Source organism: Eptatretus burgeri, chromosome 17 (genome assembly GCF_056783735.1).
Source record: "Eptatretus burgeri isolate ZD-2024b chromosome 17, Ebu_testis_v1, whole genome shotgun sequence".
In the NCBI taxonomy this organism is placed as follows: Eukaryota; Metazoa; Chordata; class Myxini; order Myxiniformes; family Myxinidae; genus Eptatretus; species Eptatretus burgeri.
In genome coordinates this window covers 12,789,577-12,813,712 of record NC_140977.1, presented here as the reverse complement: position 1 = coordinate 12,813,712, position 24,136 = coordinate 12,789,577, and the positions used below count along the sequence as shown (strand labels likewise).

At 37.4% G+C, this 24,136-nt stretch overlaps 1 protein-coding gene across 4 annotated transcripts in view; it reads right to left on the bottom strand.

The window, feature by feature from the left end:
* LOC147009339 (uncharacterized) overlaps nucleotides 1-24,136 on the bottom strand; it is a 152,736-nt gene that overhangs the window by 45,776 nt on the left and 82,824 nt on the right. For 2 of the 4 annotated variants that reach the window (XM_085861694.1, XM_085861696.1), the window contains one exon: nucleotides 2,343-9,849. The exons of 1 other annotated variant lie outside the window; for it this stretch is intronic. In XM_085861694.1, the coding sequence (XP_085717820.1) occupies nucleotides 6,746-9,849 (3,104 nt within the window). In that variant the 3' untranslated portion in view covers nucleotides 2,343-6,745. Of the gene's footprint in view, nucleotides 1-2,342; nucleotides 9,850-24,136 lie in introns of those variants that run through there. One more of the 4 variants, XM_085861697.1, reaches the window with a different exon arrangement.

The following is a 24,136-nucleotide window of genomic DNA, read 5'->3' as shown; positions in this document are numbered from 1 at the left end:
AACTAAAATGAAAAAGAACCTTTTTTACTCACCACGTTTCGTTCGTTTCTCAGCTTTGCCTATTTCATATGAAAAACAACCAAATACACATTCATGAAGCAAAAACATGCGTAAGGCTTATGTGCATATATAATACATCGTGGTTATATACCTGGTATCATTCCAATTGCACTGGGCCGTGGACTAACATCCAGGCCGCAGGCATGCTGATCTGTACTGCTTCATGCAATGGTGGTACATTATTTTATTGGGGTGGAATCAGGCCAGCTGTCCAGAAAATAGGTGTAAAGCAGTGGGGTGGAGTCAGGGCAGCTTGAACACTGACCCATGTATAATATGTGATATTTTGTAACTCTTATAAAGGGCATAACTCTGAAAAATTGATAAAACGCCCTGAAACTCGAACTGGTTCTGTAACCTATCATAATAAAGCTATGTACCAAGTTTCAGCCATGCACCACAGGTGGGACGGATTGAGGGACAGACGGAGAGAAAACCTATTGTCCCCTCCGGTTAAACTGGTAAGGGACTAACAAGACTGATATACAGAATCGAGCAACACATGTTTTATACATTTTATTCACTTCTCCACATCTCCATAAATGGACAAAAAGACAAGGAATCTGGTGAGCTTTATCACAGAGGCAGTATAAGAGTGGAAGAAGTTTAAGGACAAGAGGAAGGTAACATTATGTAGAAGATGCCAGGTCATCCAAACCACTCCAATAGCTAGTAGTACTGCAGTAAGAGGCCATTTTATGGCGATACACTCTTCTTCAAAACTAGAAGAATCTGGAAGTGATAGTGAGACCGAAGAGGATTCCTCAGATTGTGAGCAAGACTCGGAATGGGACCCACAATGAGATTAAACACATTGCATTATCAAATCCAATTCCACTTCTACGATGCCAAACATATAAGTGAAAATGTTCAAATCAGAAACTTTTCATAGTTGACTGTTTTGTTGGTATGACATCCATAAATCGAAGTTATCCAAGAAAACATTCAGAAATTTACTTTTTCAACATTCTCATGAAAATGATGCAGGTATAAAGTTTTTTTTTTATTACGAAATCAGATTTCACGCTTATTTTCCCCTCACTTATTGCAAACTCATCAAAAAGCCTAAATTTAAAAAAACGTTTTTCTCTCTCTCCCCAGCAGTGGGTATGCATCATATCGCTCTGTTATATTCCAGTCTTGCTGTTGGGCTTCCAGTATTGAACCGTGGTCCAAATTCCCATCCTGTTGCACAGCTTCTCTTCCTGTTAATGTGACTCGGTTGACATTATCTTCTGCTTCGAGAGAAGAGCAGTATCCCAGTTTCTCTTGTCACACTGCATTTGCCTCCTTCCCTCCATCTGCTGTGCAGTTTCATCGCAGTCTATTGGGTGTTCCTACTCTTTGAAGGTTTGCAATGTGGGACTTTCATCATATCCATCCATTGTGGCATTGATGGAAGTTCTCCATTTGTTGGTCACCATTCACTTCTTATTCCCTCTTCGACTTATCCTTGCAGCAACCTCTTATTTTTGTTTCTTCCTCTGTGAATGTTTGGTTGATGTTGCTTTCATTTAGCTCATTTTTTGTTCAACCAAAGTGATCTTTATAATGGCAATGTTTTTGGAACAACTGCCCGCAAGGGTTTGCAATTCCTTTTCACGTGTGTGAATTTGTGTACGTCCTTCTCAAGTGTGCAATTCATTCCACCACTTCCTTCTCATGTGTGCGAATTTTCCCATGTCTTTTTATTGATTAGGAACTTGCAAAATCCTTCGTGGAAACAGAACATTTACTTATGAGGCCTCCATCATTGGTTGTTATCTCCATTTGCGGGTTTCAGAAGGTGGGAGGAAATTCTCCCAGAACTCAAAATCTCCACCTCATTTTTTGGTGAAGGATTGCGATTCACGAACAAAGCTGTGAAGTTTCGTTCTTATAGCCTTGTTCCAAGGGCTCTTTTCAGAATCTTCACTGAACCTCTGACAGCTTCCACTTGTAGCTTGTTTGGAGTGATATTCCCAGGAATGATTATTATATACACAGGAAGGGTTTTCTTCATCATTCCTGTAGCTCCAACAATTTCAGATTTCTTCAATTTCCAAGTCCTCTTGACTTCGTTTTTCAGATCCTCGTAATTTGGTCATTTTTGTAATTTCTGAAGCATTTAACCATGCCAAAGAGAAGAGCCTTCCTTGCCAATCCCTGTCCTGTCAAGCTCTTTTTAAAATCTTCCTGCTCTTTTGTCATTCTCCCATTTGTCAGAGTATATCTGCTGATATTTATTTTTGTAGTTTTCATTTTTTTTTTCTTAATCTTTGCAATCATTGGGGCTGTGTTTGTTTTGTTTTCCTGTATTGTATACATCATTTGCACCTGTTTTTGGAAGTTTGTTGCTCAATGGATTAAGCATCCCTGTTCTGGTTTGTTGTTTTCTTGCTCGTGTACAAATCTCATCTGATAGTCTGTTGAGCTCTTCACACACTCCGCCAGTCCTACAGATAATGTTATGTGCACTTGGTTAAGCTCCATTAAACCACCTCCAAATTCTTGTCTCAGTAAGTACAACCTCAGGATGCATTGGTTTTCATGGAACAGCTAGTGATTCGTTGGAAGTTTCCTTATTTTGGTGTCTAGATTGTTGATTACCAATTGTAGCCACTTTATAATTGCACAGCTATATTGGAATACCGGTACGGCAAGTTGGTCTATAGCTTTGGTTTTGTTTCTTCGGGAGAGGGATGACTTCAGAATTAGTCTTATTCTGCAGAGGTACTCTTTGCTGATTATTTTACGCATTGTTTTTTGTTGTATCTGGGGGCGTTCTTCTATTCTGAGATATTTTTAGAATGCATAATTTTCTAGTTCCTTTCCTGTATTGTTGTGTTTTGATTGAATGAGATGTTCTGTGTTCTTTATGTTTTTCCTTGTAAAAAATGTCAAGAGCAAACTCCATTTGAATGTCCTCCGAGTACTACTTTACTAGTTTCAGTTGATCTGACAATTTTTCATCATTAGGTGCGAAGAGTTTTAGATCATCCATATAGAGTAGGTGTGTTACCTTTCTTGTTTCTTTAATCATTTATGTGTTGCATATCAGATTGGATCCGTGTCCTTGTTCATTGATGAGGTTACTCATTTGGTCAAGAGCCAGACAAAACAGGAGGGGGCAAAGACTGTCACCTTGAAAGATACCATGTCGTATCTTTACTCCTGGGATTTCAATCATTCCTTCCAGGTGAGGTCGTATCAGTGTTGTGTTTCAAAGCATCATTGCTTTCTCAATCAATGTGACTATCTGGGCCCTGGGGGTCAATTTTGTATACTTGCATGCATTTTATAATCCATGAATGTCGCACACTATCAAAGGCTCTTTTGAAATCTATCCATGCTGTGGATAAGTTGGTTTGTCGGAGCTTGCAGTTTTCAAGGATGATTTTGTTTAACAATATATGGTGTATTGTTCCATAACATCCCCTTTTTAATCCTTTCTGCTTTGCCTCAAAAGCTCCTTGTTGAGTGAGGTGGTCACAAATTGTATCGGTGATTATACCTGATAAAAGTTTGTATGTTGTTGGCAGGCGTGTTGTTGGTCTATTTTTGTTGGGTTGATGGGTTTCTTCAGATTTAGAAATCAGAAGTGTTGCTTTCTGTGAGCCATTCGTCCATTGACTGTTTCCCTTGTACGAGCTCATTAAATGCGAGCGTAGTGAAGGTGGAGAGCATGTAGTTGATTTAGCCAGAAGTTCAGAATCCTATCCGGGCCTGGGCATTTGAAGTTCAATGCTTTTGCGAGATGTTTTTTTTAAATTTTTTTCCTCGTCAATTGTCAGTGGGTGCATTTCCTGTTGATGTTGCTTTTTCTTTTCCAAGTGTCGTATTCACTCTGCTTCCTTGTTGTGTTATTTTTCATCCTCAAATATACCTTTCCAAAATTTTTCTCGGTCCTCTTTTTTTTTTTAGGAGTTGTCACATTTTGTTTCTGTTTCCTGAGCTCTCGGTAGAAGTTTTTGGGGTTGTTTTCAAACTGTCGATTTTGATTTCTTCTATTGTTGGCCTCATCATTGTTTTTTAATTCTCCCTGCTCTATGTTATATTTGGAGTTTATTATGGGCACCAAATCCATTGTTTTCTATGTTCTAATTCTTTTTTCTTTGTCCGATTCTTTTCATCAGCTGAGGACTTCTGTTTCCCCTCTTAAATTGTTACATTTGTCCCGTTTCTAACTTCAGTGGGTCTCTGCTTCTCTCATCTATTTCCATGGTGGTGTTTTGTTTCTGGTCAGGTAATCAGATCTATCTTTTTGTGTCATTGTTTACCTGTTATTTTCTCTTGGGCATACAATGGTGCTGCAACAATCACATCGTTAATTTCTCTTTCATTCGGTGATTTTGGGAGCATTTTAATGACTGCTTAATTTATTCTCCTTACTTGTATCTTCAACAGTTTATTGGTGTTTATTCAGTGAAGATGTTTTTTGATTGGGTGATATTAATTTGATTTCCTCTATTTTATTAGCCAGCTCATCTTCTCGCTGATGCTGTTCATTGTCAACCTCTTCTTCATTCTGTTGTCCATTATTCTCCTCCTCATTGTGATCTTTCCTTGTTGCTATTATTTGTTTTGTTTTCAAAGGTGCTATTTGATCTGAGTTAGTAACTTTGAGTAGATATTTCTCGATGGGTGCTGCTGTAGATTTTCCTTTCGTCATTCTCTGGTCCTGTTCTGGAGTTTTCAGTTTTGTTTCTTGATTCAATTCTACAATGTTGCCCAATTTCTATTTCTGTTATTGTGATTAAATTTGAAATCTCATTTTTTTTTTGTATGTTCTATCTTTGGTTGTTATCTCCATTTGTAGGTTTCAGAAGGTGGGAGGGATTTACTCCCAGAACTCAAAATCTCCACCACCTATTTTGGTAAAGGATCATTTTTCTTGAAACAAATTGTGAAACATCATTTTCATAGCCTTGTTCCAAAGGCTCTTTTCAAAATCTTTACTGAACCTCTGACAGCCTCCACTTGTAGCTCGTTTGGATTGATATTCCCAGGAATGATTTTTAAGTACTCAGTAAGGGTTTTCTTCATCTTTCCTGTAACTCCAACTAGCACTGGTACAATTTCAGCTTTCTTCAATGTCCAAGTCCTTTTGAACTCATTTTTCAGATCCTGGTATTTGGTCATTTCCCAATTTCTGTGGCATGCAGTCTGAAGTCATTGGGAATCGAGACATCAATCAACAATGTCGTTTTTTCCTTTTTCTTTTTAAGCACCATGTCCAGACACAATGCTTTGTTTGTAATGTTCACACTTCATGGGATAATCATGTCACATGTGAGCATTACTTGTTCATTTTCGAGGATCGGATTTGGTTTGTGTTTCCATGATTGTTCTGGGACTGAGATGTTGAAATGTTTACAGATGTGTCAGTGGATTACTCTGCAGGTACCGTCATGTCTTTCTGTGTACAGCTGTTCCAACATGAGTTTTTTTTTTTTTTACATATTTTTTGTTCCAACAAAGGAGGTGGCTGGTGCTTTCGGTTTTTTCTGAACAAAACCTGCATTTCTCCGATTGACTCAATCCTACCATTTTCTTTAAAGCATTCATGCAATGTCCCTGGTGTTGGGCATTGATAATGACTCATTCTCCATCCCAATTAATTTGTCCTCTTCTTGGCCATTCCAGTGAACCTTCATTGTCAATCCCTATCCTGTCAAGATCTTTTAAAAAATCTTCCTGCTCTTTTGTCATTCTCCCATCTGTCAGAGTATATTTGCTGATTTTTTTTTTGTAGTTTTCTTTTTTTTTCTTTGCAGTCATTGGGCTGTGTTTGTTTCTATTTCGTTTTCCTGTGTAGTATAAGTATCCAACATTTGCACCTCTCTTTGGAAATTTGTTGCTAAATGGATAAAAGATCCCTTTTCTGGTTTGTTGTTTTCTTGCTTGTGTACAAATCTCATCCGGTAGTCTGTTGAGCTCTTCACGTACTCCACTAATCCAACACACGATGTTCTGTGCACTTGGTTATGCCCCATAAAATCACCTTCTCCCTCTCGCCTCGGTAAGTACAACCTACATTATAAATTAGTAACCTACATTATACATTAGTAACCAACAATATACGTACATTGGGTTTTGGAGAACATCTTGTGAATAGTTAAAAGTTTCCTTGTTTTGGTGTCTAAATTGTTGATCTCCAATTGTGGCCGGTGTATAATTGCACAGCTATATTGGAATACCGGCACTACAAGTTGGTTTATAACTGGTTTTGTTTTTTGGGGGAAGGGATGACTTCAGAATTAGTCTTATTCTGCGTCGGTCCTCGTTGCAGATTATTTTACACATTGTTTTATGTTGTATCTGTGGGCCTTCTTCTCTTCCCAAGCATTTGTAGGAGTCTTCGTTTTCTAGTTCCTGTATTGTGATTTCATCGATTGAGATGTCTGTTCTTTTGGTTTTTTCATTGTGTAAATGTGCACTCGGCACATTTGTCAAGACCAAACTCCATTCGGATGTCCTCGGAGACCTGTTTTCGAGTTTCAGTTGATATTCCAATTTATCATTCGGTGCGAAGTTTTAGATCATCCATGTTATAGTAGGTGTGTTACTTTTCTGGTTTCTTCAGTCGTTTTTCTGTTGCATGTAAGATTGTATCCCTGCCTTGTTCATTGATGAGGTGACTTAGTGGGTCCAGTCAGACAAAACAGGAGGGGGAAAAGACCTTGTAAGACACCACATCGTATTTTTACTGCTGGGATTTCCAGCTTTCCTTCCAGGTGTGTGTTCTTTGATGAATGTGTAAATGTGACGAGCAACGAAACGCTTTGCAGCAAATCGAACACTTGAAAGGCTTCTCATCCGAATGGGTTCTTTCATGTATTTTCAATGCTGAGATAACAGGGAAAGCCTTGTTGCACAGAGAGCACTTGAAAGGCTTCTGACCGGCATGCATTTTCTGATGTTCCTGAAAATTTTTTGATTGAGCGAAGGTTTTAGGACACAAAGAACACTTGTAGGGTTTCTCTACCTTGTGGATTTTTTGATGTACTTTTAAAGACGATGACACGGTAAATGATATGTTGCAAACAGAACACTTGTAGGGCTTCTCCACTGTGTGTATTCTTTGATGCACGCTTAATGTTTTTGTGCAAGTAAATTCCTCGTGACACATAGAACACTTGTGTAGCTGCTCTCCCGTGTGTGATCTTTGATGAGCATATAAAGTTGATGAGTGACCAAATGTTTTGCAGCAAACAGAGCACTTGAAAGGCTTTTCACCCGAATGGATTCTTTCATGCACTTGCAACCCCGAGATAAAACTGAAAGCCTTCTGGCACACGGAGCACTTGTAAGGCTTCTCACCTGCATGCATTCTTTGATGTTCATGAAAATTTTTTGATTCAGCAAAGGCAATAGGACACAAAGAACACTTGTATGGCTTCTCGACCATTGGCTTTCTGTTTTCTCCTGTGTGTACTTTTTGATGTCCTTTTAAAGACGATAACAAAGTAAATGAGTTGTTGCACACAGAACATGTGTAGGGCTTCTGTCCTGTGTGTATTCCTTGATGCCCTCTCAAAGATTTCCTGCAACTAAATGCCTTATCACACAAAGAACACTTGTAAGGCTTCTCCCCTGTGTGTGTTCTTTCATGAGTTTGTACATGTGATAATTGACTAAATGCCTTATGGCATACAGAACACTTGTACGGTTTCTCTCCCGTGTGTGTTCGTTGATGGACTTGTAAAGTTGATGAGTGACCAAATGCTTTGCAGCAAACAGAACACTTGAAAGGCTTCTCACCCGAATGGATTCTTTCATGTATTTGCAACACTGAGATATAACCGAAAGTCTTGTTGCACACAGAGCACTTATAAAGCTTCGTGCCTGCATGCATTCTTTGATGTTCATGAAATTTTTTTGATTGAGCAAAGGCTATAGGACACAAAGGACACTTGTAGAGTTTCTCCACCGTGTGTATTTTTCGATGTACTTTTAAAGACGATGGCACGGTAAACGATTTGTTGCAAACAGAACACTTGTAGGGCTTTTCTCCTGTGTGTATTCTTTGATGCACCCTTAATGTTTTTGAGCAAGTAAATTCCTCGTGACATACAGCACACTTGTATGGCAGCTCTCCCGTGTGTGTTCTTTGATGAGCGTATAACGTTGATGAGTGACCAAATGCTTTGCAGCAAACAGAACACTTGAAAGGCTTCTCACCCGAATGGATTCTTTCATGTATTTGCAACCCCGAGATATAACTGAAAGCCTTGTGGCACACGGAGCACTTGAAAGGCTTCTCACCTGCATGCATCCTTTGATGTTCATGAAAATTTTTTGATTGAGCAAAGGCCTTTGAACACAATGAACACTTGTAGGGCTTCTCCACCATTGGTTTTCCGTTTTCTCCTGTGTGTATTTTTTGATGTCCTTTTAATGTTGATGGCAAAGTAAATGAGTTGTTGCATACAGAACATGTGTAGGGCTTCTCTCCAGCATGCATTCTTTGATGCCCTCTCAATGATTTCCCACAAGTAAATGCCTTCTGACACAAAGAACACTTGTAAGGCTTCTCCCCTGTGTGTGTTCTTTTATGAGTGCGTAAATGTGATAATTGACTAAATGCCTTATGACATACAGAACACTTGTACGGTTTCTCTCCTGTGTGCATTCTTTTATGAACTTGTAAAGTTGATAAGTGACCAAATGCTTTGCAGCAAACAGGACATTTGAAAGGCTTCTCACCCGAATGGATTCTTTCATGTGCTTGCAAAACTGAGATAAAACCGAAAGCCTTGTTGCACACGGAGCACTTGTAAAGCTTCGTGCCTGCATGCATTCTTTGATGTTCATGAAAATTTTTTGTTTGAGAAAAGGCTTTAGGACACAAAGAACACTTGTAGGGCTTCTTACATTGGTTGTTATCTCCATTTGTGGGTTTTCGGTGTGAGGCAGTTCTCCCAGAACTCAAAATATCCGCCTCCTTTTTTGGTAAAGGATCACGATTCATGAATCTTTCTCCTTCACTGTTCGTCCCCCATGCTTCATGCGTAGAATACGCTTTGCAATGGAGGTCGATTTTTTTCTCCTCTAACCCCCAGCTCTGGTCATTTGATCTTCTCCAATCTGTCTGGAATCTTGGAGCTGTTGCTTGTAGAACAGGTGACACCTTTTTAGCTTTGAGCTTTGGTGTAGAGCTCTGTCCTATCGCGAGGCAGTGATCCCCCTCGTCACTGGAGAAGGTGCAATCATTATCCTTTTCAGCACACATTCCGGCTGCTCGCTGCAGCCGCAAAGACTTAGGTCTTAGCCGACGAGGGTTCTGTATCCCATTAGTAATTCTCTGTGACTGATTGTCATTGTTTGGCATATTTTTGTTATAGCCAGCCATTTTCCTTTCCATAAGAGGCCGTAGGGCCTGGACTGCTTGACAGGGATCACCGATGCCACTCAAAGGAGTCATGCCAAGTAGGTATATTCCAGGGTTGTGCGTCTGCCTGCTCGCTTTCTCCTCACTGGTTTGCATAATAGCTTGCCGTCGCTTGGGATCGCTCACATGGCAGGTGTCCACAACCGAACCCCCCTTCTCTTCTGTGTGTATTGTTTGATGGAGATTTAAAGATGATAATTCGGTAAATGATTTGTCACACACAGAACACTTGTGTGGTCTCTCACTTCCTTGGATATTCTTGAGGGTCTCTGTACAACTCTTACAACTGTGGTTGAAAGACATGACGCTGCAGTTGTCAGTTTCTTCACAAATGGTCCGAGTCATGTGCGGATTGAAAACATCCAAGTTGAACAACTGGAAACAGTTGGAACAAGAAAACAGTTTCATTTGTTTCTCTGCAAAGACAAGTCACAAAAGGCATAAAAATTCAAACCATCTTTGAAAAGTATAATATAATTGACAACTATTTCACACAAATTAGATTTGAGTTGGTTGTGTTGTCCTTTCAGAGAGGTACTGTGAGTATTTAGGATTATCTGAGTTAAAAGTCATGTTTCAGGTGTGGGGGTCATATTTGATATTCTGTAGGTTATCTGTAAGAGATATAACCACTGTCTTTCGGTCAATGGGCTGAAGTATTTTCATACGCTAGATGGACGGTGAAGTGTTAAGAAAGGTTTCCAGAGAAATCGTGAAATCAAAACAGTAATCAGGAATGGAATCTAGAATGTTGTCAAAGTGCAAGCTAGTGTCCCATAGAAGAGAAGGTGAGATTAGATCAAACTTTAATGGTGTGACGTGCAACCCAATTGAAACAGAGAGAGGCTGCTGTTGAATGCAATTTCTCCAAAATTAGCATCATGGGTTTGAGGGTGATAAAAACAATAATAAAATGTTGTTAATGAATTGATATTAAAATAAATGTATTCAATCTGAAATGGAAAATGTACTCAAATATGGTATGATTCGATGTGCTTGAACATGCATCCATTTTTTTATTTTAATTAACATAATCATATCTTTCCTCTGTAGTGAAACATGTCGACCTGTCTAGTAAAGATATGATAAGCAGGCTGACTTTTCAAATGCGTTTAATTCAGAATAAGAGAATTGCCTATCATTTAAAAGCTATCTTGCTTTCTCAGGGATTTATATAAAAGGCACCAACAAGTTGGACAGGGAATATGATTTCAGTATAACTGGAATGTGGGTCGAAGGAAATGTCCAGATGTATTCACTAAGCTCTAATTGCTTCAAGATAGTACATTTCCCCAGTCTGTTAGAAGCAGACTGACTTTTAACCTACATACGATAGAAATTTATCAAAATGCCCAAAAGGGTTGAAGTTTGACGTCACTCTTTGCGTCATTCTGTGCCAGTAGAATAGTAGATGATAAATGGGGTTTCTGGGACACCCATTCAAATGAATGTGGGAAAAGGGAAAAACTTTCTGACCCAAGCCCCAAATAGGAGACTCATTTTCTCCTCACCTATCCCCTTCCCTCCCATACAAGCAAATGTAAAATTGAGACTCATTTAATTTTCTTTTAACATTAATTTCCATAGAGTATATTGACTTTATCTCTTCAAGCACGAAAGAAAGGGAAGTTCATTATCTTTCCTTCGGTTCTGTAAAATGGGGAAGTGCCTTTAATAGCACAGTCGTGCTGTGAAAATGAGGAAGTATTCTGTGCCCATGTCTCTCATGGTTATCTATCTATAATTCCAGTGTGTGTGTGTGTGTGACCGCTGTTTCTCGACAACCACTGGTCCGATCTAATTGAAACTTGCCAGGTATATTGCTGGGGACCTGAGGATGTGCCTTTTCAAGGTTTGATATTAATCGGACAAGTGCTTCCCAAGTTATGACCATTTATTTACCAAACCAATGGGAAGACACGTTGTTGCGTGGGCGTGGCCGATGGGGAAGGAAACCTCAGCCACGTTCCCCATTACGGTTACAACGTACGGGCTTCCGGAGAGTGATGACTTCGTGTATTCTAATAATTTCTCGATTTCTTATGCGCATTTATAGATAAACACAATGGCCCAAGTTATGATCATTTTCATATTAGACGGTGTATAAATTTCGGGAACATCAGAGTGCTGGTATGCTCCGAACCAGGAAGTAAATTTTTTCTCTCTCTTCTCTTCTCTTTTTGTTTTTCCTTGCCACGACATTGCGAAAAGGTAAAATACGTTGGCGCTAATTGAATAATTGGGTATTAAAAATAAATTGCGAATAATATCGAACTTCCGGGTCACGCACGTACGGGCACGTGAGAGCGAAGAAACGGCCTGTGTGGTTTATTTATTTATTATTATTATTATTTTTTTTTTTTACGGGCACGTACTAGTATCTTAAATCATCAGAACACTAACAGAAACAGAATAAAGTTTAGCTAAAAGCAAGCAAAATAAGATATTTAAACGCAAGTTTTATACGAAAGAAAAGATAAAATCTCTATTTCAGCCCTCACACCCAAACCAATCCAAAAAAAGCCCGGTCATTTCCTTTGAGACACACCCTGAAAAACCTATTGTTGTGTAATCTCCCATGATGTCATCAACTCGGGCTATTTATTGCTAAAGCGGGCTTCGTATGTTGTTTAGAGAATGTATTGTACAGATGATTCTTCTGACCTTGCGGATCAATTGTTTTCACAAGATGAGAGGTGAGATCCTTGTTTTATATTGAATGTTATATATTCATTATTTGTTGTTTTATACAGAATTAAATCGTTATACAACCAATAATTATTGTCTCTTTTTCTCACAGGTTGTCCCCAATAAGAACATCGTTGATAACTGATCTGGAACATGAGGCCTTTGCATATCATGAGAAATGGCAAAAAATGAATGACTTCCTTAAAGACATTCAATCGTTCAGAAAAGAATTGAATGACATTTTTGTTGGCTGGAAAGAAGTCCTCCGACCTTGAAGAGTCGAGTCAAAGGTGAGAAATTATCAGTCTGTGTGTGTATATATATATATATATATATATATACATATATATAATTATATATATATATATATATATATATATATATATTTGCGTGTGTGTGTGTCTGTCTGTGTCTCTGTGTGTGTCTCTGTCTGTATCTCTCTTGAGTGTTCTCATTATTTTTATTTTTCAGTTTAAACACCTGTCTGGATGAACCAAACACACAACTTAAAGAGCAGGTTGCGGGTCACCAAACATGTTCTGAAAATTTATCATTATGATCAAATGTGCATTAAATAGTTTGATGCAAACGATTGTGGTTGCTTAACTATTGGGAGTGTTAATGAAATTTAACTCCGAAGTTGTTATTTCTCGAGGCTGTTGAAAAAAGCAGCTGCGTGCCATATAAGGATGTTGACGTCACGTTCTCCAAAACAAAGCGGAGACTCACTCGCTCATTGAAGAAGTGTCTAGTTCAGTGGGCCGTTCTTTCGCTTTTTTGAGCTTGCAACTGTCTATATTATCCTTTTTTTTTGAATTATTGTAAAACAAAGTTATTTGGATATTTGTACATGCCTCGTACGTGTGTCGTCATGTTTTGCGAAAATGGCTGGAAAACGGGTAATCGCTCCCACCGATTTCCGAAGGAATCAAACATTCGCCGGCAGTGGATAAGATTTGTACAAACAAAACGGGCGAATTTTCCCCCAAAGAAAACGGGTAAAGAGGACCCTTTGGATAGACTTGTCATTTGTGGTTACCATTTCACAGCCGAGGATTACGAAGGCATAAACACATCTGATCACCACTCTGTGAATATGAGTTGTTGGTTGACAAGTTCTCCAGATACTGCGCTGTCACAGAATCAATTGTTGAGTTTAAGTGAGAAAACCTTGAAATGTGTTCTTTAAGAGTACATGGAAAAAACACATAAATAAACTTTCTGAAAAACACAAGCATGAAAAAATTTCTCAACAAATCAACTTATTGTTGATTAAATTACTTCTTTAACAGCATCAGCAAATTGGGCTATTTCATTTCAATTGTAAAACATACCCATCAGAGATGGGGAATCCCCGGCCATTGAAAAAGGTCATACATATTCCAGATAATGAGGGAGGTGAATTGGAAACAAGATACCATTTGGTCATCATGTCTTTCGAGCTATACAGCAAAAAGTTTAAATAAAAATTTAGGGCCTATTTCGCGATAGTCATTTTTCAAAATGGCTGCCTGGCGGCCATATTTGATGTTCGACATGGCCGAAATTCAAGAGCAACCTACTTTGTTCCGTTACCTACATTTCCAGCAAGTTTCATCAGAAAAGAAAAAAATTAGAGCCTATATCGCGATAACGTTGTTTTTCTCAACATGGCTGCCTGGCGGCCATATTGGATGTCCGAGCGGGCTGAAACCATGTTGGAAAAAGTTCCCCAGGGGTGAGGAACGTAGTAACCAAAAATAATTGAAATCAGATAAGTGGTTTTCCATTTATTTCAAAAAACATTTTTTTCAAGATAGCCGCCCCAGTCGGCCATCTTGGATCCGGCCATGCCCAAAATCAACAGGGTTCTTCCTTTTCAGGTGGTACATGTGTGACCCAAATTTCAAATCGATATGGCGAACAGTTTATGAGTTATCACACTCACAGCTATAAATGTTGACGCCCAGCCGGACGGACGGACGGCCCGGGTGACAACAATATCCCCCTTCCGCCATGCGGCGGGGGATAAAAATTGATCAATTTTCCACTTTTTTTTTTTCTAAATTTGGTGGAATATTTCCCAATGACGGTATATTGAGGCTATATTTCCCAATGAGCAATGAGGCCCCAACTTTCAAGAGACTGTTGGGGCATATAAATACCAAAACCATGTGTGTGGGGAAGGGTGGGGAGAGGGATGAGGGGGGTGGTGAGTCAAGGGTGGGGGCGCACAGGGGGGTGGTGCTTGTGTGTGTGTGTGTGTGTGTGTGTGTGTGTGTGTGTGTGTGTGTGTGTGTGTGTGTGTGTGTGTGTGTGGGGGTTGTGTGGGTGGGGCTTGTGTGGGTGGGTGGAGCTTGTGTGGGTGGGGCTTCTGAGGGTGGAACAATTTTTTTAATTAAATAAACATGTTTGTGGGGAACTCATAAACTAATCACTAATTATGTGGATATGATGAATGTAGATGTGGCTAATGTGGGTGGGGTTTGCGTGGGTGGGGCTTGTGTTAGATGTGCTTTTTCAAAAAGAGATGTCCACCTGTATATTCTTACTATATCACCAACTTTGAACTTAGGCTTTTTGACATTAATCTTTTTCATATTTTAATTTTGTAAATGTATCTGATGGTTTAATTTTCGTTGAGGTATGAATCGTATCATTGTACTTATCTACAATGTCCTGAATTCAAGATAACCATTGTTGAGAACCAAGTTGAGTGAATTTTTTTAATATAGTTTCTCTTTTCAAGTGCGATTAAAACGCTCAATAACAACCACTTTTCCTTCATTAAAGGTGCTGTGTAATGTAATGTTATTTTTAAGAAAATTCATAAATGTTTTGTTGTAGAACTCTGTACCATCAGTCCACAATTTTTTAGGTTTTCTCTTGCTTTTATTGAATATCTGTTGGAAAGCTAACATAAGAGTATAACCTGTTTTATTTTTCAAAGGAACAACCCACGCATATGTACTCCTCAAATCAATCACGGTTAAAGCATACTTGTACCCCTTATCATTGAGTTCAATTAAATAAGCGGAACAGATATAATCAACTTCCTTGGAATAAACCTTCCTTCGATGAAACTTTGTGATTATTGGTTTTTGTAATTCATCAGCTAATTGCTCTTCAATCTTAATGACATCATTAGAGCCTATATAATAAGTTTTTTGAATTTCCAAGCCCAAGTTTCAATTTAGCACTGATCATCTTCTTCATGATGAACCTATCAACTTTTTCTCTCAAGGTTGGATTTTGTATCAGAGACAAATTATACATTTCTCTATCGGCCTCATGTTTTTCTTCCAACGTCGTGCTCTTCCCATAATCAATATCACACTTTATGCACACTTCATCAACCCTATTGATAGGTTTGCTCCACGGTTTAGGATTGTCAGCCTCATCTAATCTTTTATTCATGTTTGTTCCTGGACCACAGAAAGAATACCCTGGTTGATGTAATCCCCCTGGTATTCCAGTTGTTGTAAATTTACTTCCTACAAAATCTTTTGTATATCTCCCCCTTGTTTGTGTTTGGTGATGAATTCACTCTTTTTTGAGCCACACACCAAACATGTAACTTTTTGTATAACCCTATTATTTTTACTTTTAACATACAAGATATTTTTACTCTCGTTTTTTTTTACATTTGAGACAATAACTCATTTATATATGTGAAAAATTCCAACAGAGTGCGAAAGCCTTTTTAAGTTTCCAACATGCACATTTGAATCTTAATTTTTAAAACATAAAGAATCCTTAAAAATGTCTTCACTCTCTCCTCCATTTATTTAAGAAAAAAATGTAAAACTTTAACCAAAGTCGATTATACCAACATCATCAATAATATAATCTTTTCCTTCTTTCTCTTCTTTATCTCCACTTTCTCGTTTAAATCTTCTCCCTGAAATCAATTTTAATAGTCTTGATGCATATATTTCGAATCGACTTGCCAATTCTTTGTTTTCCTCCTCAGTGCGTTGAGATTGATTTATTTTCTGTTATACCTTTGATCTTTTTATAATCTCACTGGTTTCCATATTTTTACATTTATTTATTCTCTCTTTCCTCCCTCTCCCTCTCCCTCTCCTCCTTCTCTCTCTTCTCCCTCTCCCTCTCCTCCTTCTCTCTCTTCTCCCTCTCTCTTGTCTCAGTTTCTTCAACTTCTTCCTCATCCCTTACTATCCTTGAACCACTTTCACCCCATAGAATATCATACATATATTCATCTGGATTCTGCGATACTCTTGAATCCACAATTATTTTTCTTATAATAGGAAACAAATAAGATTTGTTGATTTTCTTTTTTTTTTAAGGAAAGAGTTTAAATTTCATCACCTTTAGAAGTTCATTTTTAATCAAATCTCTATTTGGGGGTTTTTTAACATCAGTATAAGGCCAGTTCTTAATTGAAAAATGTCCGTGTGTATGTTCCAATTCATAAGGAATGTAAAATCTAACACCCTTTTCTTGTAGGTATCCATGAATGCAAAAATTATAATTTTCCCTGAAGCCTTCTTGCTGTCATTTACATATCAGAAATATATGACAGATAAATATGATGACATGTAATACCACCCCATCTTCCTGTTGTTAAATTGGTTTATATTCCTCGACTTTGTATAATTATCCAATTTCCTTCCTTCTTTGTCATATAAACTATTGCTTCACCATCATATAATTTCCTATTCCCGAAATCGTGTATTTGTTGTTTGCTAATTGTGCTTCCACATTTCTCCTGATTCTTACCAAGAGGATAATATTCTTCTTTAAGAGACTGATAAAAATCGTGTAGGTCTTCTAGGTTGAATAAAAAAGACCATTTATATCCGAAATCACACATATTATACCTCCATTACTCTATTATCACATTGACTATACTTTCTTCGTTATAAAATGCAATACTAAGCAGATAATTGAATTTAATAAGAAAAGGTGTGTGGTTTGTTGAACCAGGTGTTGTGGTTGTAAATTCGACTTGTTTAACAAAACGTGCCGTTTTATTTAAGGATATATATTGTCATAAATCACTTAATCCCACGAAGTCAATCGGGCTTGGATAATTTATTAACTTATAAACATTTTTCATATTGATATTTTTTGCTATACTATATTTCTGTCGTTCAGCCTGTGCCTTTGTGTAATAATTTGATAAATCAATATCCAGTTCTTGGGATACACCAAAGAGAGAACCATCTTTTCCAACATAAGTCATCTATATTAGATTAAAAATGATGTCATTAACAATTTTAATTTTGTTGAGTTGAAATAACTCATAGACATAATTGACCACAACACTTGGAATTTAATTCTTGGACTTGAAATGTTTGATAAACACCATTCTGTAAGAATATTATTACTTCAACAGGTGGTGGAAGACCATAACTATCAAAATAATATTTGTCTTGACTATTAAAAATACAAACCCAATGAGAACCGTTCCCATTATCTTCTAAGTTAATAATAATATTCTTTGTATGTTTGGACACGTTTGTTAATTCATACTCTCATACAAATAGCCACATTATGAATTTTTAATTTCTTACAATATTTGATAAGTTCTAAATTTGATGTATTCTCTCCAAATTCTTTAAACCACTCATCAATGCTCATTTATTTATTACAAAGGTACAATCCATTATCCCTTTTAGTTAATTTTACACCTGCTTGTGCGATAGAAGAAAGCATATCTCCAACTAACAATCTCGCTTTATCAGGCAGACTTTCAAGTTTTTCAGCAAAATCTACAATTACACCACTTCCACTGATTTGTTTCTCCAACTCTTTGTTATGTCTTTCCAATTCTTTTTGAGCCCGGAGTTGAGCCTTCCTTTGGTTGGCAATTTTCACTACTGCTGAAATACCACCCGTCAATGCTCCAGTCGCACTTAAACCAGCAAATAAAGGAATTAGAAATGGGAGAAATCCTCCACTCGTCGCTCTTATTGAATATTTCTTCAACATTGGTTTTGACATTTTAATTTTAAGTGAGCCAGTATCGTTCAAGATTTTCACCTGTTCTCTTGTGAGCCAAACATCAATTCTTACCGCTCCTTTTCTCTGAATTGTATAAACGTTAATAATACAAGGCTTTTGATTTTGAATATAAGATGATAGTTTATGAAGATTGATTTGATTAACATATACCCCAGTTGGCACTTTACTACTCATTTATTTATCAAAAAAATGTGAGACTAATCATAACACCATTAACTGTATTAATCTGTAATTCTGTTGCTTCCAAAAGCAAACAATATGTTAAAACTTCTTCACTCACTCCTCTTTCAATGTATAGGGAAGTATCCACTCGATTAGACTTTATAGTTTCCTTTTGAGCACTCAGGTCAATCGCATCAATTGTATACAGTCTTTTAAATGCTGTCATATCCAAAATGGGTTCTTTATTTCCAATGCTTTCACACACCTTTTGGTAAGACTTGTATGCTTCAGCATAATCATTTTTTTCCCAATTAATTTCCAATCTATCTCGTGGATAAAATGTTCCATCCAGAGAAACGCGAAGTTGTTTCACCTTAGCATTATCACTCAACGCATTATTCTTATCAGGAGCAGTATCACCATCTGGTTTTTTTAAAAATGACCACAGATATCGTGGCTTTCCTTCCAGAACACCCAAATTCCACGTGTAAGTAGTTTGGTTCAGTTCAACGTGTTGGCATCTTCTTTTAAGGTATGATACATTGAGTGGTTTCAAGAGTTAAGTGTTCTATTTAACATCTCTTCTGTTTTAAGATTAGGCGTATATTCACTAATATACCAACTAATTTCATAAATAAGAAATTTATTCTGAGCAGCAAAAGCAGGAGCCACACCAAAAAGCAATCTATTTTCATTATCATTCCTTTGCAGTTGAAATCTAATTTTAAGACCATACAGAACTTTATCATGATCACAAAATCCAAATATACCTTTAAGAGGAACTGCCACAGTAAAACTATTGCCTGTTTTTGTATCATCATTATACATTCCTTTTCTTTGACTCTATCCAGGGTCTGTGTTTTTTCCCATTGCCATATCAGGAATAAAACCTTCGACAGCTCCCTTTCCCATTCTCTCACTAAATGAATACAGTGTAAATTTCATCATTTCAGATGTAGCAGAGACATAATCAACCGCTTCAACTTCTTGTGTTCCAACATACAAACGAACACGATCAAACATTTTCCAGAAGAAATCATTTACGAGTGTAGCGTTTGTGGTATTCGCAGCCTTAGTGAATGTAAATTTACACAACAAGAAATTTTTGGCTAGATTCAAATAAGTTTGTTGATTATTTATTTAAAAACTTTTTGTTCCATTTGTATTCCAGTCTGTTCCAGTTATGGCATTTACCTTGAAGTGGTCTTCTTTTTCGATCCTCGTGGAGGATCTCTAAGTCTTACTCACGTTGTTGTTCTTCATCTTCTTCTTGTGGACTTTTTTGTTTCACAGCCTACAGTTTTCATCAAAACTTCCTGAAACTTGGCATATAAAATAAATACCCTGTGCAGACAGTAACCATCTCCGATTTTGAAAATTCCTCCGAGAAAAAAAGTTATGACGTCAAAATATCTCCGCTAATGGAAATCGCCTAAAAAATTATCTCAAACTAGGCAAGCTTTTTGAATTCTGTTTGCGGGAATCGAACAGCGCATTAACAGAGATGAATTACCGCACATATGATACATCACTATTACGTCATATCAATTTTTATGAAGTCATTCCTATTTTTTGACTTTGTTTCACAACCCAGAGTTTTCATCGGATCTTCGTGAAACTTGCCATGTCTTTGCAGAAAGCCCACGCGCAGGCAGTAACCATCTCTGATTTTGGAAATTCTTCCTAGAAAAAAAGTTGACGTCATAATATCGCCGCTAATGGAAATCGCCTATACCATTATCTCCGAAACTAGGCAAGCTGTTTGAATTTTGTTTGCGGGAATCAAGCTGGGCATTAGCACAGATAATTCATCGCAAATCTGATACATCATAATGACATCATATTCGTTTTTATGACATCATCATTAAGAGGACAAGGATCTTAGCTCATTTGAGCTTGTTTAGTAGAGTTTGAGATGACAATGGTATCATCCAATCATAGATACTATCAATTGCTTCCATACTTGTATTTATTTTGGAAAAAAAGATGTTAAAACTTTTGAAACCCGGACCCAAGTATTTGAATTATTTTCTGTCGTTCTTGGGGAGACAACTGAGTTTTGCCTTTCTTAATTTATTTTATTACTTGCAATTTATGAGATTCCTTTTGGGCATCTTTTATACTCTTTATAGCATCCGTGACATTTCCCACAGCAGAAGCAGTTGAACCAATTAGGTCTTTATGTTTAAGAATAGTTAAACCTATATCCATTAGAGTATCAATTATCCCATCTTTTTTTCTTAATTGATGTCCTCCACCCCTTTGTCTCTTGGGTTTATAGTATCCTCGACCAAGATACATACCTTCACCCTTGTAGTATGGGGAAAGGAAAATCCTTTCCTGTAATTATTTTATATTTTCCCCACTCGTGTTTCCTCACGATAACCATCGTATTTATTTCTTGGAAAACTTCACAAAGGTGAATTCTGATGGATATAATTTCTCCATTAAAATTAATCATGCGATTATCTTGGTCGGTTATCCTAAAATTTACTCTGTATATGGATTTTCCTGACAGGAAGATAAACCAGATTTTTGGGTTTCATATTGAATTTATAACCAATTGGGGTTGAGTATGCACTGAATGAAAATATTGTATTTGTCCTTATTCCATCATTATTAGCACCATCAATCAAATCACAGTGAATTAATACCGAATTTATGCCTGAGGATATTTGAATGACATTATCACTGCAAAACGTCCCATTAGTTTCAATCTTTTTTTGGGGAGAAACCCAATAACTCTCAAAATGAATTGTCAATTGTGAAATCAACCTTGTCGTTATTTTTAAGTTTAATCGTTGATTTTGAAGAATGTTTTTGAATATCTATAACAATATTTTTGGTTCATCACCCTGTTCTTTCATAAGGCGAGCAATTTCAGAAGATATTTGAGAAATCTCATATACTCTGGGTGAAACTGTTATCGTTTTGTATCCACTTCCCGGATTAACTAAGGTTGTCATTTTTCTCGGTGATATTAAACAAGGCATTATAAGTTTCCATAGATAATAAAGATGTCTCATATTCTTTTGTTGCGTCAAGTTGTAGTGTGTAAGGGAATGAAGATGTGTGGTCGCTTGTTGTGAAATTAAAACTAAGGATTGTGCTTCTCATCTTATTTAATATGGGATAAAATGTCTTTGTATTGACATTTATTAATTATTTTCATGTTCATCAACTGGTCTAACATGGCTGATGCTTCATTAAAACAATTGTTATTTCTAGCCTTCTTACTACCCAACAGCAATAACAGTCGATTAACTAATTGTGATGGGTCATTTGGAAGAAAACCAACACCTGAACCAAGCCTACTTAAAGCCTGAATAATGTGTTTCTCCTTCTCATTCTTCCTACTTATACCAGATAGACTAATGCTATAATTAAGAGTCCAGCAGATCAATATATACTCTATCATCCTTATTTTTCATATCCAATTGTTTATCAAAATACTTTGATTCATCCCTCACAGTTGAACCTTGTTTTAGATATTTTGTGAGAAGAAACATTAATCTCGGACTTAGTTTTACAGGGGGTTGAGCAGAACTCAAGAACCTTAATTCATCATTAAATATCAATCCCTTTTCTTGAACAAGATGAAATATTGCTGGTTGTTCTGTTGGAATGAGTCCTGCTTTGGTTTTTGAATCCGCTGAATATTCATTGTTTTGAAGAGCCTTCACAATATAATCAGGGGGTTGATTAATTAATCTCTTCCAGTTGTTGAAATAATCTATCATCATATTCTAATTCTCCTATATGCTCTAATTCTTCCTCCGTCACTTGACTGAAATCTTTTTTACATTTGAAGTTTTTTAGGAGTATATTCTATTGTGGGAACTGTGGAAGCATCAATAATTTTTTCTTGGGAAGTTTTTAAAAGTGGTTTAAAATATTTCTCTTGTTTTCTTTCAAATACTTCTTCACCCATTAGTTTCTGTCTGTGTTTCTTCTTTATGTCATCCTGTTGTTTTACAACTTTTGAAACCAACTCTTGATGTTCCTTAAATCTTTCTTTCACATCCATTTATTTATTGGAAAATATAATTCACTGAATTATAAAGGTCAACAGGGAAATTTTCTTTCTCTTCATCATTAAAGTAGATGTGTTCAAATAAATCCTTTTCTTTAAATATTTCATCAAATTCTTCATTTACATTAATACGAGTTGAAATTTCTTCTTCACTTATACTTGTATCTCTGCTTTTCATACTGTTGTTGAGTTACTTCATCAACATCAAAATCAAATGATAAAATCTTAACTCCATTACCACTCAGATGTTTAATAAAATTTGTCTCATTCCTTTTGGATTCATTTCTAAAATCCCAAGACCACCAGATTTTAGTTTCTTTAACTCACTCTTACAATGTGAATATTTTGTTGTACCAAGAGAAACCTCCTCAAATATTTGACCTTCATTCTTCAATCGCATGTGTTCCTCTTCTGAAATATAGTAATAATCTTCACCTTCTACTTCTCCAGGTCTTATTGCTCTAGTTGTTGATACAATACAAACTACATGGTGCTTTTTAAGCAAATTTACAATATTCTCATTTGTATTATTGAAGAACATTAGCTTCTGATAATTTTTTCCAGAAGCAGATTTACCCACAAGATTTATAATAATAGTTGCCATTTATATATGTAATTGTTTATAAAATAAAAATATATATCCCTTAATATCTCATCTTTCACAACAATATATTTATATTTTTCAGTCATGTGCTTCATATAATCCCCAAATTCCTTTTTACTACATAATGTAGAACAATTGTCTCTCCAAAAGTTGTTTATATCTATTGAATTTAACTTGAATAAAATAAAAGTATTAGCATTGTTTCTTATTGAGCGGACGAGGGAGTTGAAAGTATGATTGACTAAGATAAATACAATTACAAGAAGAATGTCTCCCTCTTGTGTAGTCACTATCCATTTCCGTTTGGTTTCTCTCATGAACACAATCATCAAAGATAACGAGGTTCTTTTTTTGATTTATCCAAATCTTGGGGAGAAGGTATTGTTGTGGGCCGGGTATCGGCGACGGGCGTGACCGCTAGATGGAGCTGCAGAGTCGACTCCACCGAACACCCGGAATTCAGATCGTTACCCTCAGATAACTCCGAAGGTACGGCTCCCTTACAGGACCGTAAATCGTCAATAAATCAAACGCGTGGGCACAGGGTTATTTGCCAAACTTCAAAATACCTAGAGGCCCACGTGGCGAACTACCGAGTATTCACACCCTCGACGGAGCTCGAACGGGACAAGTCGTTAGCGTGCTCGACCCGTGCAGAACCCAAGCGGATGGTTACCGAGGTACCGTCAGTCCAAATGCACACAACTACGGCAACAACGGCCTTTTTTAATTCCCCAACATGCACCGTGTTAAACCGATGAAGAAAACACAGAAACGAGTTGATACATTCAACAAATGGATATTTATTTACAATAGGTGGGGAAGGAACACATAAAGGACAGAGTTATCCGACGATAAGAAATGCAGTATGTACAAGGCAAAAAGCACTTAACAGTTCCTACTTAAAGACGGGCCCACAGACAGACGCACACCCAAAAGAAACGAAATGGACCTTCCCGCCTCGTGCGGTCTTCGACGTCCTGGATCGGCGGGACTCAAACCCGCAGCTCAATGCCGCTGCAAGCACCGGGTACGGAGGACAGCGTCGGGCTCCCACACGCTCATCCTGCACGTGACGAGCCCAAAGCCAGCGATGAGACGAGAGCCAGAAGACCAGCTGCGACACGAGTCCAGAAGCAGCGACAAGTCCAGAAGCAGCGGACACCGTGCCGTCCCGTCTATCTCTTCTCTGGAGGGAGGGGCTTCTTCCTCTCACCACTCGCCTCCCCATTGGTCGGTTCCG